The 20,000-nt window shown below is 45.1% G+C and overlaps 1 protein-coding gene across 1 annotated transcript in view; it reads left to right on the plus strand.

Annotated features, from left to right (window-relative positions):
- LOC311041025 (target of Nesh-SH3-like) overlaps positions 1-20,000 on the plus strand; it is a gene marked incomplete at its 5' end in the record, with an annotated part of 759,687 nt that overhangs the window by 729,830 nt on the left and 9,857 nt on the right. Inside the window, 2 exons of the mRNA XM_084051462.1 lie at positions 17,770-17,832; positions 18,885-19,073. Coding sequence (XP_083907588.1) covers positions 17,770-17,832; positions 18,885-19,073 — 252 coding nt within the window. The remainder of the gene's footprint in view (positions 1-17,769; positions 17,833-18,884; positions 19,074-20,000) is intronic.

Raw genomic sequence — 20,000 nt, forward strand, 5'->3', positions numbered from 1 at the left:
CCCTCATTACATCTGTCCTAAAGCAGTGAGACCCCCCTCATTACATCTGTCTAAAGCAAGTGAGACCCCCTCATTACATCTGTCTAAAGCAGTGAGACCCCCTCATTACATCTGTCTAAAGCAGTGAGACCCCCCTCATTACATCTGTCTAAAGCAGTGAGACCCCCTCATTACATCTGTCTAAAGCAGTGAGACCCCCTCATTACATCTGTCTAAAGCAGTGAGACCCCCTCATTACATCTGTCTAAAGCAGTGAGACCCCCTCATTACATCTGTCTAAAGCAGTGAGACCCCCTCATTACATCTGTCTAAAGCAGTGAGACCCCCTCATTACATCTGTCTAAAGCAGTGAGACCCCTCATTACATCTGTCTAAAGCAGTGAGACCCCCTCATTACATCTGTCTAAAGCAGTGAGACCCCCTCATTACATCTGTCTAAAGCAGTGAGACCCCCTCATTACATCTGTCTAAAGCAGTGAGACCCCCTCATTACATCTGTCTAAAGCAGTGAGACCCCCTCATTACATCTGTCTAAAGCAGTGAGACCCCCTCATTACATCTGTCTAAAGCAGTGAGACCCCCTCATTACATCTGTCTAAAGCAGTGAGACCCCCTCATTACATCTGTCTAAAGCAGTGAGACCCCCTCATTACATCTGTCTAAAGCAGTGAGACCCCCCTCATTACATCTGTCTAAAGCAGTGAGACCCCCTCATTACATCTGTCTAAAGCAGTGAGACCCCCTCATTACATCTGTCTAAAGCAGTGAGACCCCCTCATTACATCTGTCTAAAGCAGTGAGACCCCCCTCATTACATCTGTCTAAAGCAGTGAGACCCCCCTCATTACATCTGTCTAAAGCAGTGAGACCCCCTCATTACATCTGTCTAAAGCAGTGAGACCCCCTCATTACATCTGTCTAAAGCAGTGAGACCCCCTCATTACATCTGTCTAAAGCAGTGAGACCCCCTCATTACATCTGTCTAAAGCAGTGAGACCCCCCTCATTACATCTGTCTAAAGCAGTGAGACCCCCCTCATTACATCTGTCTAAAGCAGTGAGACCCCCTCATTACATCTGTCTAAAGCAGTGAGACCCCCCTCATTACATCTGTCTAAAGCAGTGAGACCCCCTCATTACATCTGTCTAAAGCAGTGAGACCCCCCTCATTACATCTGTCTAAAGCAGTGAGACCCCCCTCATTACATCTGTCTAAAGCAGTGAGACCCCCTCATTACATCTGTCTAAAGCAGTGAGACCCCCTCATTACATCTGTCTAAAGCAGTGAGACCCCCCTCATTACATCTGTCTAAAGCAGTGAGACCCCCTCATTACATCTGTCTAAAGCAGTGAGACCCCCTCATTACATCTGTCTAAAGCAGTGAGACCCCCTCATTACATCTGTCTAAAGCAGTGAGACCCCCCTCATTACATCTGTCTAAAGCAGTGAGACCCCCTCATTACATCTGTCTAAAGCAGTGAGACCCCCTCATTACATCTGTCTAAAGCAGTGAGACCCCCTCATTACATCTGTCTAAAGCAGTGAGACCCCCCTCATTACATCTGTCTAAAGCAGTGAGACCCCCCTCATTACATCTGTCTAAAGCAGTGAGACCCCCTCATTACATCTGTCTAAAGCAGTGAGACCCCCTCATTACATCTGTCTAAAGCAGTGAGACCCCCTCATTACATCTGTCTAAAGCAGTGAGACCCCCCTCATTACATCTGTCTAAAGCAGTGAGACCCCCTCATTACATCTGTCTAAAGCAGTGAGACCCCCCTCATTACATCTGTCTAAAGCAGTGAGACCCCCTCATTACATCTGTCTAAAGCAGTGAGACCCCCTCATTACATCTGTCTAAAGCAGTGAGACCCCCTCATTACATCTGTCTAAAGCAGTGAGACCCCCCTCATTACATCTGTCTAAAGCAGTGAGACCCCCTCATTACATCTGTCTAAAGCAGTGAGACCCCCTCATTACATCTGTCTAAAGCAGTGAGACCCCCTCATTACATCTGTCTAAAGCAGTGAGACCCCCCTCATTACATCTGTCTAAAGCAGTGAGACCCCCTCATTACATCTGTCTAAAGCAGTGAGACCCCCTCATTACATCTGTCTAAAGCAGTGAGACCCCCCTCATTACATCTGTCTAAAGCAGTGAGACCCCCTCATTACATCTGTCTAAAGCAGTGAGACCCCCTCATTACATCTGTCTAAAGCAGTGAGACCCCTCATTACATCTGTCTAAAGCAGTGAGACCCCCCTCATTACATCTGTCTAAAGCAGTGAGGACCCCCTCATTACATCTGTCTAAAGCAGTGAGACCCCCCTCATTACATCTGTCTAAAGCAGTGAGACCCCCTCATTACATCTGTCTAAAGCAGTGAGACCCCCTCATTACATCTGTCTAAAGCAGTGAGACCCCCCTCATTACATCTGTCTAAAGCAGTGAGACCCCCCTCATTACATCTGTCTAAAGCAGTGAGACCCCCTCATTACATCTGTCTAAAGCAGTGAGACCCCATCATTACATCTGTCTAAAGCAGTGAGACCCCCTCATTACATCTGTCTAAAGCAGTGAGACCCCCCTCATTACATCTGTCTAAAGCAGTGAGACCCCCTCATTACATCTGTCTAAAGCAGTGAGACCCCCTCATTACATCTGTCTAAAGCAGTGAGACCCCCCTCATTACATCTGTCTAAAGCAGTGAGACCCCCCTCATTACATCTGTCTAAAGCAGTGAGACCCCCTCATTACATCTGTCTAAAGCAGTGAGACCCCCTCATTACATCTGTCTAAAGCAGTGAGACCCCCTCATTACATCTGTCTAAAGCAGTGAGACCCCCCTCATTACATCTGTCTAAAGCAGTGAGACCCCCTCATTACATCTGTCTAAAGCAGTGAGACCCCCTCATTACATCTGTCTAAAGCAGTGAGACCCCCTCATTACATCTGTCTAAAGCAGTGAGACCCCCCTCATTACATCTGTCTAAAGCAGTGAGACCCCCCTCATTACATCTGTCTAAAGCAGTGAGACCCCCTCATTACATCTGTCTAAAGCAGTGAGACCCCCCTCATTACATCTGTCTAAAGCAGTGAGACCCCCTCATTACATCTGTCTAAAGCAGTGAGACCCCCTCATTACATCTGTCTAAAGCAGTGAGACCCCCTCATTACATCTGTCTAAAGCAGTGAGACCCCCCTCATTACATCTGTCTAAAGCAGTGAGACCCCCTCATTACATCTGTCTAAAGCAGTGAGACCCCCCTCATTACATCTGTCTAAAGCAGTGAGACCCCCTCATTACATCTGTCTAAAGCAGTGAGACCCCCCTCATTACATCTGTCTAAAGCAGTGAGACCCCCTCATTACATCTGTCTAAAGCAGTGAGACCCCCCTCATTACATCTGTCTAAAGCAGTGAGACCCCCTCATTACATCTGTCTAAAGCAGTGAGACCCCCCTCATTACATCTGTCTAAAGCAGTGAGACCCCCTCATTACATCTGTCTAAAGCAGTGAGACCCCCCTCATTACATCTGTCTAAAGCAGTGAGACCCCCCTCATTACATCTGTCTAAAGCAGTGAGACCCCCCTCATTACATCTGTCTAAAGCAGTGAGACCCCCCTCATTACATCTGTCTAAAGCAGTGAGACCCCCCTCATTACATCTGTCTAAAGCAGTGAGACCCCCCTCATTACATCTGTCTAAAGCAGTGAGACCCCCTCATTTACATCTGTCTAAAGCAGTGAGACCCCCTCATTACATCTGTCTAAAGCAGTGAGACCCCCTCATTACATCTGTCTAAAGCAGTGAGACCCCCCTCATTACATCTGTCTAAAGCAGTGAGACCCCCCTCATTACATCTGTCTAAAGCAGTGAGACCCCCTCATTACATCTGTCTAAAGCAGTGAGACCCCCCTCATTACATCTGTCTAAAGCAGTGAGACCCCCTCATTACATCTGTCTAAAGCAGTGAGACCCCCTCATTACATCTGTCTAAAGCAGTGAGACCCCCCTCATTACATCTGTCTAAAGCAGTGAGACCCCCCTCATTACATCTGTCTAAAGCAGTGAGACCCCCTCATTACATCTGTCTAAAGCAGTGAGACCCCCTCATTACATCTGTCTAAAGCAGTGAGACCCCCTCATTACATCTGTCTAAAGCAGTGAGACCCCCCATTACATCTGTCTAAAGCAGTGAGACCCCCTCATTACATCTGTCTAAAGCAGTGAGACCCCCTCATTACATCTGTCTAAAAGCAGTGAGACCCCCCTCATTACATCTGTCTAAAGCAGTGAGACCCCCCCTCATTACATCTGTCTAAAGCAGTGAGACCCCCTCATTACATCTGTCTAAAGCAGTGAGACCCCCTCATTACATCTGTCTAAAGCAGTGAGACCCCCTCATTACATCTGTCTAAAGCAGTGAGACCCCCCTCATTACATCTGTCTAAAGCAGTGAGACCCCCTCATTACATCTGTCTAAAGCAGTGAGACCCCCTCATTACATCTGTCTAAAGCAGTGAGACCCCCTCATTACATCTGTCTAAAGCAGTGAGACCCCCTCATTACATCTGTCTAAAGCAGTGAGACCCCCTCATTACATCTGTCTAAAGCAGTGAGACCCCCTCATTACATCTGTCTAAAGCAGTGAGACCCCCCTCATTACATCTGTCTAAAGCAGTGAGACCCCCTCATTACATCTGTCTAAAGCAGTGAGACCCCCTCATTACATCTGTCTAAAGCAGTGAGACCCCCCTCATTACATCTGTCTAAAGCAGTGAGACCCCCCTCATTACATCTGTCTAAAGCAGTGAGACCCCCTCATTACATCTGTCTAAAGCAGTGAGACCCCCCTCATTACATCTGTCTAAAGCAGTGAGACCCCCCTCATTACATCTGTCCTAAAGCAGTGAGACCCCCTCATTACATCTGTCTAAAGCAGTGAGACCCCCTCATTACATCTGTCTAAAGCAGTGAGACCCCCCTCATTACATCTGTCTAAAGCAGTGAGACCCCCTCATTACATCTGTCTAAAGCAGTGAGACCCCCTCATTACATCTGTCTAAAGCAGTGAGACCCCCTCATTACATCTGTCTAAAGCAGTGAGACCCCCCTCATTACATCTGTCTAAAGCAGTGAGACCCCCCTCATTACATCTGTCTAAAGCAGTGAGACCCCCTCATTACATCTGTCTAAAGCAGTGAGACCCCCCTTCATTACATCTGTCTAAAGCAGTGAGACCCCCTCATTACATCTGTCTAAAGCAGTGAGACCCCCCTCATTACATCTGTCTAAAGCAGTGAGACCCCCTCATTACATCTGTCTAAAGCAGTGAGACCCCCTCATTACATCTGTCTAAAGCAGTGAGACCCCCTCATTACATCTGTCTAAAGCAGTGAGACCCCCCTCATTACATCTGTCTAAAGCAGTGAGACCCCCTCATTACATCTGACTAAAGCATGAGACCCCCCTCATTACATCTGTCTAAAGCAGTGAGACCCCCTCATTACATCTGTCTAAAGCAGTGAGACCCCCCTCATTACATCTGTCTAAAGCAGTGAGACCCCCTCATTACATCTGTCTAAAGCAGTGAGACCCCCCTCATTACATCTGTCTAAAGCAGTGAGACCCCCTCATTACATCTGTCTAAAGCAGTGAGACCCCCCTCATTACATCTGACTAAAGCAGTGAGACCCCCCTCATTACATCTGTCTAAAGCAGTGAGACCCCCTCATTACATCTGTCTAAAGCAGTGAGACCCCCTCATTACATCTGTCTAAAGCAGTGAGACCCCCCTCATTACATCTGTCTAAAGCAGTGAGACCCCCTCATTACATCTGTCTAAAGCAGTGAGACCCCCCTCATTACATCTGTCTAAAGCAGTGAGACCCCCCTCATTACATCTGTCTAAAGCAGTGAGACCCCCTCATTACATCTGTCTAAAGCAGTGAGACCCCCCTCATTACATCTGACTAAAGCAGTGAGACCCCCCTCATTACATCTGTCTAAAGCAGTGAGACCCCCTCATTACATCTGTCTAAAGCAGTGAGACCCCCCTCATTACATCTGTCTAAAGCAGTGAGACCCCCCTCATTACATCTGTCTAAAGCAGTGAGACCCCCTCATTACATCTGTCTAAAGCAGTGAGACCCCCCTCATTACATCTGTCTAAAGCAGTGAGACCCCCTCATTACATCTGTCTAAAGCAGTGAGACCCCCCTCATTACATCTGTCTAAAGCAGTGAGACCCCCCTCATTACATCTGTCTAAAGCAGTGAGACCCCCTCATTACATCTGTCTAAAGCAGTGAGACCCCCTCATTACATCTGTCTAAAGCAGTGAGACCCCCCTCATTACATCTGTCTAAAGCAGTGAGACCCCCTCATTACATCTGTCTAAAGCAGTGAGACCCCCTCATTACATCTGTCTAAAGCAGTGAGACCCCCTCATTACATCTGTCTAAAGCAGTGAGACCCCCCTCATTACATCTGTCTAAAGCAGTGAGACCCCCTCATTACATCTGTCTAAAGCAGTGAGACCCCCTCATTACATCTGTCTAAAGCAGTGAGACCCCCTCATTACATCTGTCTAAAGCAGTGAGACCCCCTCATTACATCTGTCTAAAGCAGTGAGACCCCCTCATTACATCTGCCATCTGGTCTAAAGCAGTGAGACCCCCCCACATTACAATCTGTCTAAAGCATTGAGACCCCACCTCATTAACATCTGTCTAATAGCAGTGAGAACCCCCTCATTAAATCTGTCTAAAGCAGTGGACCACCTCATTACATCTGTCTAAAAGCATGGAGACCCCCCTCATTACATTCTTCATTATACATCTGTCTAAAGCAGTGAGACCCCTCATTTACATCTGTCTAAAGCAGTGAGACCCCCTCATTACAATCGTCTAAAGCAGTGAGACCCCTCATTAACTGTCTGTCTAAGCAGTTGAGACCCCCCTCATTACATCTGTCTAAAGCAGTGCGACCCCCTCATTACTATCTGTCTAAAGCAGTGAGACCCCCTCATTACATCTGTCTAAAGCAGTGAGACCCCCCTCATTACATCTGTCTAAAGCAGTGAGACCCCCTCATTACATCTGTCTAAAGCAGTGAGACCCCCTCATTACATCTGTCTAAAGCAGTGAGACCCCCTCATTACATCTGTCTAAAGCAGTGAGACCCCCTCATTACATCTGTCTAAAGCAGTGAGACCCCCCTCATTACATCTGTCTAAAGCAGTGAGACCCCCCTCATTACATCTGTCTAAAGCAGTGAGACCCCCCTCATTACATCTGTCTAAAGCAGTGAGACCCCCTCATTACATCTGTCTAAAGCAGTGAGACCCCCTCATTACATCTGTCTAAAGCAGTGAGACCCCCCTCATTACATCTGTCTAAAGCAGTGAGACCCCCCTCATTACATCTGTCTAAAGCAGTGAGACCCCCCTCATTACATCTGTCTAAAGCAGTGAGACCCCCTCATTACATCTGTCTAAAGCAGTGAGACCCCCCTCATTACATCTGTCTAAAGCAGTGAGACCCCCCTCATTACATCTGTCTAAAGCAGTGAGACCCCCTCATTACATCTGTCTAAAGCAGTGAGACCCCCTCATTACATCTGTCTAAAGCAGTGAGACCCCCTCATTACATCTGTCTAAAGCAGTGAGACCCCCCTCATTACATCTGTCTAAAGCAGTGAGACCCCCTCATTACATCTGTCTAAAGCAGTGAGACCCCCTCATTACATCTGTCTAAAGCAGTGAGACCCCCTCATTACATCTGTCTAAAGCAGTGAGACCCCCCTCATTACATCTGTCTAAAGCAGTGAGACCCCCCTCATTACATCTGTCTAAAGCAGTGAGACCCCCCTCATTACATCTGTCTAAAGCAGTGAGACCCCCCTCATTACATCTGTCTAAAGCAGTGAGACCCCCCTCATTACATCTGTCTAAAGCAGTGAGACCCCCTCATTACATCTGTCTAAAGCAGTGAGACCCCCCTCATTACATCTGTCTAAAGCAGTGAGACCCCCCTCATTACATCTGTCTAAAGCAGTGAGACCCCCTCATTTACATCTGTCTAAAGCAGTGAGACCCCCCTCATTACATCTGTCTAAAGCAGTGAGACCCCCTCATTACATCTGTCTAAAGCAGTGAGACCCCCCTCATTACATCTGTCTAAAGCAGTGAGACCCCCCTCATTACATCTGTCTAAAGCAGTGAGACCCCCTCATTACATCTGTCTAAAGCAGTGAGACCCCCCTCATTACATCTGTCTAAAGCAGTGAGACCCCCTCATTACATCTGTCTAAAGCAGTGAGACCCCCTCATTACATCTGTCTAAAGCAGTGAGACCCCCCTCATTACATCTGTCTAAAGCAGTGAGACCCCCTCATTACATCTGTCTAAAGCAGTGAGACCCCCTCATTACATCTGTCTAAAGCAGTGAGACCCCCCTCATTACATCTGTCTAAAGCAGTGAGACCCCCCTCATTACATCTGTCTAAAGCAGTGAGACCCCCTCATTACATCTGTCTAAAGCAGTGAGACCCCCCTCATTACATCTGTCTAAAGCAGTGAGACCCCCCTCATTACATCTGTCTAAAGCAGTGAGACCCCCTCATTACATCTGTCTAAAGCAGTGAGACCCCCTCATTACATCTGTCTAAAGCAGTGAGACCCCCCTCATTACATCTGTCTAAAGCAGTGAGACCCCCTCATTACATCTGTCTAAAGCAGTGAGACCCCCTCATTACATCTGTCTAAAGCAGTGAGACCCCCTCATTACATCTGTCTAAAGCAGTGAGACCCCCTCATTACATCTGTCTAAAGCAGTGAGACCCCCTCATTACATCTGTCTAAAGCAGTGAGACCCCCTCATTACATCTGTCTAAAGCAGTGAGACCCCCTCATTACATCTGTCTAAAGCAGTGAGACCCCCTCATTACATCTGTCTAAAGCAGTGAGACCCCCTCATTACATCTGTCTAAAGCAGTGAGACCCCCTCATTACATCTGTCTAAAGCAGTGAGACCCCCTCATTACATCTGTCTAAAGCAGTGAGACCCCCTCATTACATCTGTCTAAAGCAGTGAGACCCCCCTCATTACATCTGTCTAAAGCAGTGAGACCCCCTCATTACATCTGTCTAAAGCAGTGAGACCCCCTCATTACATCTGTCTAAAGCAGTGAGACCCCCTCATTACATCTGTCTAAAGCAGTGAGACCCCCCTCATTACATCTGTCTAAAGCAGTGAGACCCCCTCATTACATCTGTCTAAAGCAGTGAGACCCCCCTCATTACATCTGTCTAAAGCAGTGAGACCCCCTCATTACATCTGTCTAAAGCAGTGAGACCCCCCTCATTACATCTGTCTAAAGCAGTGAGACCCCTCATTACATCTGTCTAAAGCAGTGAGACCCCCCTCATTACATCTGTCTAAAGCAGTGAGACCCCCTCATTACATCTGTCTAAAGCAGTGAGACCCCCCTCATTACATCTGTCTAAAGCAGTGAGACCCCCTCATTACATCTGTCTAAAGCAGTGAGACCCCCCTCATTACATCTGTCTAAAGCAGTGAGACCCCCTCATTACATCTGTCTAAAGCAGTGAGACCCCCTCATTACATCTGTCTAAAGCAGTGAGACCCCCTCATTACATCTGTCTAAAGCAGTGAGACCCCCTCATTACATCTGTCTAAAGCAGTGAGACCCCCTCATTACATCTGTCTAAAGCAGTGAGACCCCCTCATTACATCTGTCTAAAGCAGTGAGACCCCCTCATTACATCTGTCTAAAGCAGTGAGACCCCCTCATTACATCTGTCTAAAGCAGTGAGACCCCCTCATTACATCTGTCTAAAGCAGTGAGACCCCCTCATTACATCTGTCTAAAGCAGTGAGACCCCCTCATTACATCTGTCTAAAGCAGTGAGACCCCCTCATTACATCTGTCTAAAGCAGTGAGACCCCCCTCATTACATCTGTCTAAAGCAGTGAGACCCCCTCATTACATCTGTCTAAAGCAGTGAGACCCCCTCATTACATCTGTCTAAAGCAGTGAGACCCCCCTCATTACATCTGTCTAAAGCAGTGAGACCCCCTCATTACATCTGTCTAAAGCAGTGAGACCCCCTCATTACATCTGTCTAAAGCAGTGAGACCCCCTCATTACATCTGTCTAAAGCAGTGAGACCCCCTCATTACATCTGTCTAAAGCAGTGAGACCCCCTCATTACATCTGTCTAAAGCAGTGAGACCCCCTCATTACATCTGTCTAAAGCAGTGAGACCCCCCTCATTACATCTGTCTAAAGCAGTGAGACCCCCTCATTACATCTGTCTAAAGCAGTGAGACCCCCTCATTACATCTGTCTAAAGCAGTGAGACCCCCTCATTACATCTGTCTAAAGCAGTGAGACCCCCTCATTACATCTGTCTAAAGCAGTGAGACCCCCTCATTACATCTGTCTAAAGCAGTGAGACCCCCTCATTACATCTGTCTAAAGCAGTGAGACCCCCCTCATTACATCTGTCTAAAGCAGTGAGACCCCCTCATTACATCTGTCTAAAGCAGTGAGACCCCCTCATTACATCTGTCTAAAGCAGTGAGACCCCCTCATTACATCTGTCTAAAGCAGTGAGACCCCCTCATTACATCTGTCTAAAGCAGTGAGACCCCCTCATTACATCTGTCTAAAGCAGTGAGACCCCCTCATTACATCTGTCTAAAGCAGTGAGACCCCCTCATTACATCTGTCTAAAGCAGTGAGACCCCCTCATTACATCTGTCTAAAGCAGTGAGACCCCCCTCATTACATCTGTCTAAAGCAGTGAGACCCCCTCATTACATCTGTCTAAAGCAGTGAGACCCCCTCATTACATCTGTCTAAAGCAGTGAGACCCCCTCATTACATCTGTCTAAAGCAGTGAGACCCCCTCATTACATCTGTCTAAAGCAGTGAGACCCCCTCATTACATCTGTCTAAAGCAGTGAGACCCCCTCATTACATCTGTCTAAAGCAGTGAGACCCCCTCATTACATCTGTCTAAAGCAGTGAGACCCCCTCATTACATCTGTCTAAAGCAGTGAGACCCCCCTCATTACATCTGTCTAAAGCAGTGAGACCCCCTCATTACATCTGTCTAAAGCAGTGAGACCCCCTCATTACATCTGTCTAAAGCAGTGAGACCCCCCTCATTACATCTGTCTAAAGCAGTGAGACCCCCTCATTACATCTGTCTAAAGCAGTGAGACCCCCTCATTACATCTGTCTAAAGCAGTGAGACCCCCCTCATTACATCTGTCTAAAGCAGTGAGACCCCCTCATTACATCTGTCTAAAGCAGTGAGACCCCCCTCATTACATCTGTCTAAAGCAGTGAGACCCCCCTCATTACATCTGTCTAAAGCAGTGAGACCCCCCTCATTACATCTGTCTAAAGCAGTGAGACCCCCTCATTACATCTGTCTAAAGCAGTGAGACCCCCCTCATTACATCTGTCTAAAGCAGTGAGACCCCCCTCATTACATCTGTCTAAAGCAGTGAGACCCCCTCATTACATCTGTCTAAAGCAGTGAGACCCCCCTCATTACATCTGTCTAAAGCAGTGAGACCCCCCTCATTACATCTGTCTAAAGCAGTGAGACCCCCTCATTACATCTGTCTAAAGCAGTGAGACCCCCCTCATTACATCTGTCTAAAGCAGTGAGACCCCCTCATTACATCTGTCTAAAGCAGTGAGACCCCCCTCATTACATCTGTCTAAAGCAGTGAGACCCCCTCATTACATCTGTCTAAAGCAGTGAGACCCCCTCATTACATCTGTCTAAAGCAGTGAGACCCCCTCATTACATCTGTCTAAAGCAGTGAGACCCCCTCATTACATCTGTCTAAAGCAGTGAGACCCCCTCATTACATCTGTCTAAAGCAGTGAGACCCCCTCATTACATCTGTCTAAAGCAGTGAGACCCCCTCATTACATCTGTCTAAAGCAGTGAGACCCCCCTCATTACATCTGTCTAAAGCAGTGAGACCCCCTCATTACATCTGTCTAAAGCAGTGAGACCCCCCTCATTACATCTGTCTAAAGCAGTGAGACCCCCTCATTACATCTGTCTAAAGCAGTGAGACCCCCCCTCATTACATCTGTCTAAAGCAGTGAGACCCCCTCATTACATCTGTCTAAAGCAGTGAGACCCCCCTCATTACATCTGTCTAAAGCAGTGAGACCCCCTCATTACATCTGTCTAAAGCAGTGAGACCCCCTCATTACATCTGTCTAAAGCAGTGAGACCCCCTCATTACATCTGTCTAAAGCAGTGAGACCCCCCTCATTACATCTGTCTAAAGCAGTGAGACCCCCCTCATTACATCTGTCTAAAGCAGTGAGACCCCCTCATTACATCTGTCTAAAGCAGTGAGACCCCCTCATTACATCTGTCTAAAGCAGTGAGACCCCCTCATTACATCTGTCTAAAGCAGTGAGACCCCCCTCATTACATCTGTCTAAAGCAGTGAGACCCCCCTCATTACATCTGTCTAAAGCAGTGAGACCCCCTCATTACATCTGTCTAAAGCAGTGAGACCCCCTCATTACATCTGTCTAAAGCAGTGAGACCCCCTCATTACATCTGTCTAAAGCAGTGAGACCCCCTCATTACATCTGTCTAAAGCAGTGAGACCCCCTCATTACATCTGTCTAAAGCAGTGAGACCCCCTCATTACATCTGTCTAAAGCAGTGAGACCCCCTCATTACATCTGTCTAAAGCAGTGAGACCCCCCTCATTACATCTGTCTAAAGCAGTGAGACCCCCTCATTACATCTGTCTAAAGCAGTGAGACCCCCTCATTACATCTGTCTAAAGCAGTGAGACCCCCCTCATTACATCTGTCTAAAGCAGTGAGACCCCCTCATTACATCTGTCTAAAGCAGTGAGACCCCCTCATTACATCTGTCTAAAGCAGTGAGACCCCCCTCATTACATCTGTCTAAAGCAGTGAGACCCCCTCATTACATCTGTCTAAAGCAGTGAGACCCCCCTCATTACATCTGTCTAAAGCAGTGAGACCCCCTCATTACATCTGACTAAAGCAGTGAGACCCCCCTCATTACATCTGTCTAAAGCAGTGAGACCCCCTCATTACATCTGTCTAAAGCAGTGAGACCCCCTCATTACATCTGACTAAAGCAGTGAGACCCCCCTCATTACATCTGTCTAAAGCAGTGAGACCCCCCTCATTACATCTGACTAAAGCAGTGAGACCCCCTCATTACATCTGACTAAAGCAGTGAGACCCCCTCATTACATCTGACTAAAGCAGTGAGACCCCCTCATTACATCTGTCTAAAGCAGTGAGACCCCCTCATTACATCTGTCTAAAGCAGTGAGACCCCCTCATTACATCTGTCTAAAGCAGTGAGACCCCCTTTTTTTTTTTTTTTTTTAAGTCAAATAACTTTGACTATTTCAGACCAGAGGGTTAGTTGGGATATTGTAGTTGTGTTTTCCTGGGGAGCGTTCATGGCCTTCAGCCTATTTGCTTGCTTGCCTGCGTTGTGCCTCGTAAGCGCACACAAGGGCTTTGCATCACTGTGTAAGCACTCTTTGGGAAGTGTTTTATATACATCAGTGGCGTGCACAGACAAGTAAATTATACTTTTTTTTTGTTTACTTGGTCTGCTCTTTTTTCCCTCTACACCTATATACCTCTTTGCCAAAAAATAGCCGATCTACAAGCCCACAACGCCTCGCAGCGCGAGGCGTTGTGAGCTTGTAGATCTGCTATTTTTGGCTAAAGTTCTCCTCCAGAAAAGGGATGCTAGGTTTCGAGTGGTTATGGTAAAAAAGAAAAATCATATCACATAAAGATTTGACGGACCCACTGTAGTAACTCTGAGGACCCCCTAGGGGTCCCGGACCCCCCTGTTGAAGACCCCTGCTGTAAACTGGGGGAAAAAAAAAAATGTTTATTTTTTTCAAAAGGGCACTTCTGGTCAAGAGGGCAAAGGGCAGGTGCTCTAGCGCCGCCTAGAGTCTATCTGTGCACGTCCCTGTCATTTACATTGTACGTGCAGAGAGAGCAATTTGGAAGGGCTGCACATGATTTTGTACGCTCAAAGAGCTTAGAGAAAAGGCTGTACATCATTTTTGAAAGCGCAGAGAGGTTTGGAAGGTCTCTACGTGTTTTTTTTGAAGCGCAGAGAGCTTTGGGGAAAGGCCTTGCTTCTCCATGGAGGTGCCAATGTTTAGAAAAGGCCCTTCACACTACCACCAGAGCATGACGGACGTTGGCATCTCATATCTTTTCCTAATATGGAAAAACAATGTTTGATGCTGGTTTTTGCACACTGGGGGGCTCTATACGGAGCACACACAGCCAATGTTTACTGGATTCACACAGCTGCGCTGGAAAGTAACTCATTACATTTATTTACTACTGTAGCCTACTTTAGGTCTCAGTACTTTAACCCTTTAAGACCTGGAACGCAGCTGTGTCACTTTTTTGATTTGAGCTAAACAAGCATTATTTTACACTTTGGGCTATTCAAAAATAGCAGATCTGCAAGCTCATAGCGCGGCACTCTCGCTACGAGCTTGTAGATCTGCTATTTTTTTCTTTTTAAATCGTGAACATTTGTGCAAATTGAATATATATATTTTTAAAGCGAGCTTTTCTAACTAAAAGGTTATTGCTTCTGGGGGATTCTACAAATGTCTTCTAAATCAGTTTAAAACAGTTTTCTGAAACACTTATGTTGCTATAATATTAATGTCAGTGTCAAGGAGCCCCCACAACGATATGTATTTGGCTGCGGACCCCCCGCCATCTCAAAATATTTTGTTCCAGGGACCCCCGGAAGCAAAGATTTGAGTAAAAAAACAATTGCTTTAAAGATATATTATATTCATAGATTTGCACAAAAAAAATCTCGATAAAAATAAATAAATAAATAGCAGATCTACGAGCTCATAGCGCGGCACTCGGTGCCGCGCTATGAGCTTGTAGATCTGCTATTTTTGAATAGCCAAAAGTATAAAATATGGATAGAGTGGTTACACAGATGCGTCCCCCGATCTTAAAGGGCTCATCCTGTGCGTTTTACTGCAGTACGATTATCTGACAGCTTTAGTTATATTACTTTGGCAGATTTTGCCCATTTAGACACGGAACAGCAATACGTTGTTATACCTTTCAATCCGGTAAGCCCTTTTAGTTGTTGCTGGATACAGTATATATAGCAACATTATTTTTTTAAATGTGTTTCATTAAAAAAAAAAAAAACGTTTTTCAGAAAACAGCGTTTAGAATCGGCCTCAGATCTGAATGGTTTTAATTGATTGAAATGTTTATTAGGCAAAAGAATGTACAACAACACAGTTACATTTATAATACTTTTGTCTAAAACATGGGGTATTCAACTAGATTAGGCAGGGGGCCACAACTGTAAAATAATTTGGAGTTGGGGGCCACACATTGCGCACACAATTTGCGCGGGTGCGCAAAATGTTTCGGGTCTAATTCGGGTCTAATTCGGTTCTATTTAAGGTTCTAAGTTCAGTTCCAATGAAAGATGGCCTTTCAAGAACTAATGAAGGATAAATAATTTATACTGTTTTAACTTTGATAACATAAAAACGAACATATATTCACATACATTTTTTTTTTTTGGGGGAATATGGCCAGGGGCCACAAGGAAGCTCGTGGCCCGCGGGCCGCCAGTTGAATATCTATGGTCTAAAAGGTCCGACCAAAAAAGTCCTTGCGTTATACTATTATATATATATATATATATATATATATATATATATATATATATATATATATATATATATATATATATATATATATATATATATATATATATATATATATATATATATATATATATATATATATATATATATATATATAGTTGTGAGTTTAAAGTGCGTGGGGCCCACATGGTCTTTCTCATGACTTTTTATAAGAAGAGAGAAGCGGAAAAAAAAGTGTTTTATGAATAATAAGAGTTTAAAATGAAAACATGTGAGTCTCTGAGGCCCAGTGTGTAAAAAAAACAGAAAAACAAACAGAACGGAGAAGCAGGCCTGTAGCCAGTGGTGGAGAAAGTACCTCCCATTTCTTACTTAAGTAAAAGTATCAATACTGCAATGTATGTTACAAGTAAAAGTCCGGAATTAAAAATGTTCTTGAGTAAAAGTAAAGCGGTGTTGGTATCTAAAGTAAAAGTACTCATTATGCAGAATATCCTGTTTCAGAAGTTTTCAAATTTATAAAATGTATCGAAATCTTTTGAAAATAGCAGATCTACAAGCTCACAATGCGTCGCATCGCAAAACACATTGTGAGCTTGTAGATCTGCTATCAAATGGCTGAAATGTATATAGGACTGAAGTGGTTAATGTGTATGTTTTGTAATAATAATCAAAATCTACAAAGTAACTAGTAACTAAAGTTTTCAGATAATTAGTGTGGTGGAGTAAAAGTACAATATTTGTCTCAGAGATGTAGTGGTGTAGAAGTAAAAGTACTACAAATTGGAAGTACCCCAGTAAAGTAAAAGTACTTCAAAACTGTACTTAAATACAGTACTTGAGTAAAAGTTTCTTTGCACCATGCCCCCCCCCCCCCCCCCCAACACACTGATTGAGAGGAATGCGAGAGAGAGAGAGAGAGAGAGAGAGAGAGAGAGAGAGAGAGAGAGAGAGAGAGAGAGAGAGAGAGAGAGAGAGAGAGAGAGAGAGAGAGAGAGAGAGAGAGAGAGAGAGAGAGAGAGAGAGAGAGAGAGAGAGAGAGAGAGAGAGAGAGAGAGAGAGAGGTAATATAATTGACAACAGATGTAGTATTTCTTGGTATGGGTTCAGAGCTTCAGAACATAAAGATGTTGATCTACAAGCTCACAATACGCCGTATCACAAGCTTGTAGATCGGCTATTCTCAAATGTATATAGGGCTGAAGTGGTTAATAATAAGTAACTAGTAACTAAAGTTGTTAAATACTTGTAGTGGAGTAAACATATAATATTTGCCTTTGAGATGTAGTGGAGTAGAAGTAAAAGTACTGACAATTTGAAATAAAGTAAAAGTACCTCAAAACTGTACTTAAGTACAGTACTTGAGTACATGTACTTGGCTACAGCACTGCCCACGACCCTAACGATGGAGACCTTAAAGATGTTCAACAGTCCAGGGTATCCCACTGTTTCACATTAAAGCACAACCTGGTTCCATGTGGGTTGTGTTTGTGTGATGTTGACGGTCCAACATCAACACGGTGTTTGGCTGCAGGGCTCCACGCAATGCTGGCTATCACCCCAACAAGTCACCGGTTGACTTCTTAGGATGTCCGTCCTAAGAAGTCGATATCCTAAGAAGTCACCGGTTGACTTCTTAGGATGTCCGTCCTAAGAAGTCAACATCCTAAGAAGTCACCGGTTGACTTCTTAGGATGTCCGTCCTAAGAAGTCAACATCCTAAGAAGTCACCGGTTGACTTCTTAGGATGTCCGTCCTGAGAAGTCAAACCGTCGACTCCTTCGGACGGACATCCCAAGAAGTCAAACGTTGACTGGAGAGGGGAGGGGCAAATACGTCACATGTCACTGGGAGCATGTGGATCCAGTTCCTAGATGGTACTAATCCTGCTGTGTTGTGTTGTGTTGTGTTCTTACTGTTGGTGTTTGTTCGTGTTGTGTTGTGTTGTGTTGTGTTGTGTTGTGTTGTGTTGTGTTGTGTTGTGTTGTGTTCCGTTGTGTTTGTTAGGCTCTCCGTCACGACCCTCCGTCAACAAGAGAACCAACCTGGTTGGAAAGCCTGGAGAGCTAGGTGATTATCATTATTGATATTGATATTGATATTATTTTTATCAGAGTCTTTAAGGGGTGAGTCCGAGTCCAGTCTCGAGTCTTTGGCCACGAGTCTGAGTCGCAAGTCTCTTATAGTTTTATTTTTGTTATTCCCGCCCCCCAAAATATTTTTTTCCTATGGATTACTCACCCCATGCAGACTTGAATTCATGGATTTTTTTTTGTTTTTGTCTCATTCCTAAGACAATAATTTGATGACCGGCAATGGTTCCGGTAGGAGACACAAAGGAGACTCTTTTTTTTGTGCAACTATTGCATAAAATACACAAACAAGAAGCTCACAGCGCGTCCCTCTGAAATACCTTGTGAGATTGTTGTTATTTTTTAGCCGCTTGCTGAAAGCTACAGACAGACTAAGACCTAGTCCGACACCCAAGCGACACCTAAGTGTCATTGGCTGTCCTGGCTGTCCTTCACTCCTTTAAGCCAATGGCGACACGAATGGGCCCCCCCCCCCCCGCAGTAACCGTGCTCCGCTGCCTCCCCTCATTCACAGACAGTGCAAGTTTTTCTGCAGCCACAGGCAGGAGGGTTAGCCTAAATGCTAGCGTGCTTCATTAGACCTAATTTGGCTATTAAGTTACTATTTGGCCATGTTCACACTGACTTCAATCTTAGCTATTGTTGGGACGACCCGTGTGGTGTCACAAAATGTTGCCACCACTCATATAAAAAACATTACAGCGTTTAGCGTCGCAGATTCTGTGACGCTAAATGTTGCCAGGTTTGGCGAGAGAAACACGCAATCCAAAAAACAAGTAATCAGGTCTATGAAAAGATTGGGGCAAAAAAAAGCCTGTTTTTTGTGAGTTTTTCGTCATCCTTTGTGTGATCTTCACGTATGATCTTCTTTGAGTCGTTTGTAGGCTATTGGTGGAGAAGGACAACCATGTCTGTGTGTGTGTGTGTGTGTGTGTGTGTGTGTGTGTGTGTGTGTGTGTGTGTGTGTGTGTGTGTGTGTGTGTGTGTGTGTGTGTGTGTGTGTGTTTGTGTGTCTCTTTTGTCCTCCAGACAAGTTGAACAGGCTGAAGCTAACAGACAAGTTGTCGGTGTTGAACCCTCACTTCGCCGCGGTCACGGCCAAACCAGCCAAACAGCGACGCAAACCCAAACCGTCCACTACAACCACCACAACCTCCACCACTACAACCACCACCACCAGAACCACCTCCACCACCACCACAGCGCCGGTTGAGAACGGTACCGTTACAAAATGTCCTTTTTCATATCCTCACCTTCGTAACCCCATTAAGACCTGGAACTGTCTCATTTTTAGATTTGAGCTTTAGGCTATTCAAAAATAGCAGATCTACAAGCTCGTAGCGCGGCACCGAGTGCCGCGCTACGAGCTTGTAGATCTGCTATTTTTGAAAATGTGTGAAAATGTGTGCAAATCTTCTGAATATATATATTTTTAAAGCGAACATTTTTAACTCAAATCTTTGCTTCTGGGGGGGTCCCTGGAACAAGATATTTTGATGGGGGTCCGCGGCCAAATACATATAATATTTGGGGGTCCTTGACATGAAAAAGATTGAGCAGAGCACCACTGATATAGAAACATACGTTTTTTTTAAGAATACTGTTGAGATTTAGGAGACGTGTAGAATCGGCTTCAGGTCTCAATGGGTTAAAATAATGGTCTTAGTCCGTTTTTTTGAGGAAAATCGTATTTTTGCCTGAATCACCTCTTCATGACACTGGTCACATCGCCTTTATCCTAATTGAAAAGGTCATGCTGTTCGGTCACTGCCGTTCTTTTCTCTCTGCAACCAGGTGTATCTCAGTCTCTTGGTGTCTAAGTCACGTTTACTCCATTCATACTTTGGTTAGTCTAGTCTAGTTTATAATAACACATATTTAATCCTCATGTTTACATAACTGACAGACAGTGTTATTTCTATGTCAATAGTCATATATTGTTATAAACCTTTTGGGTGAAATGATTAACTCTTTAAGACCTGAGAACGCATCTGTGTGTCATTTTTAGATTTCGTTGGGCTATTCAAAAATAGCAGATCTACAAGCTCATAGCGCGGCACTCGGTGCCGCGCTATGAGCTTGTAGATCTGCTATTTTTTTAAATCGTGAACAATTTTGTGCAAATCTTTGAATATATATATATAT

This window comes from Gymnoscopelus microlampas (assembly GCF_963454915.1).
Source record: "Gymnoscopelus microlampas genome assembly, chromosome: 24".
Taxonomy (NCBI): Eukaryota; Metazoa; Chordata; class Actinopteri; order Myctophiformes; family Myctophidae; genus Gymnoscopelus; species Gymnoscopelus microlampas.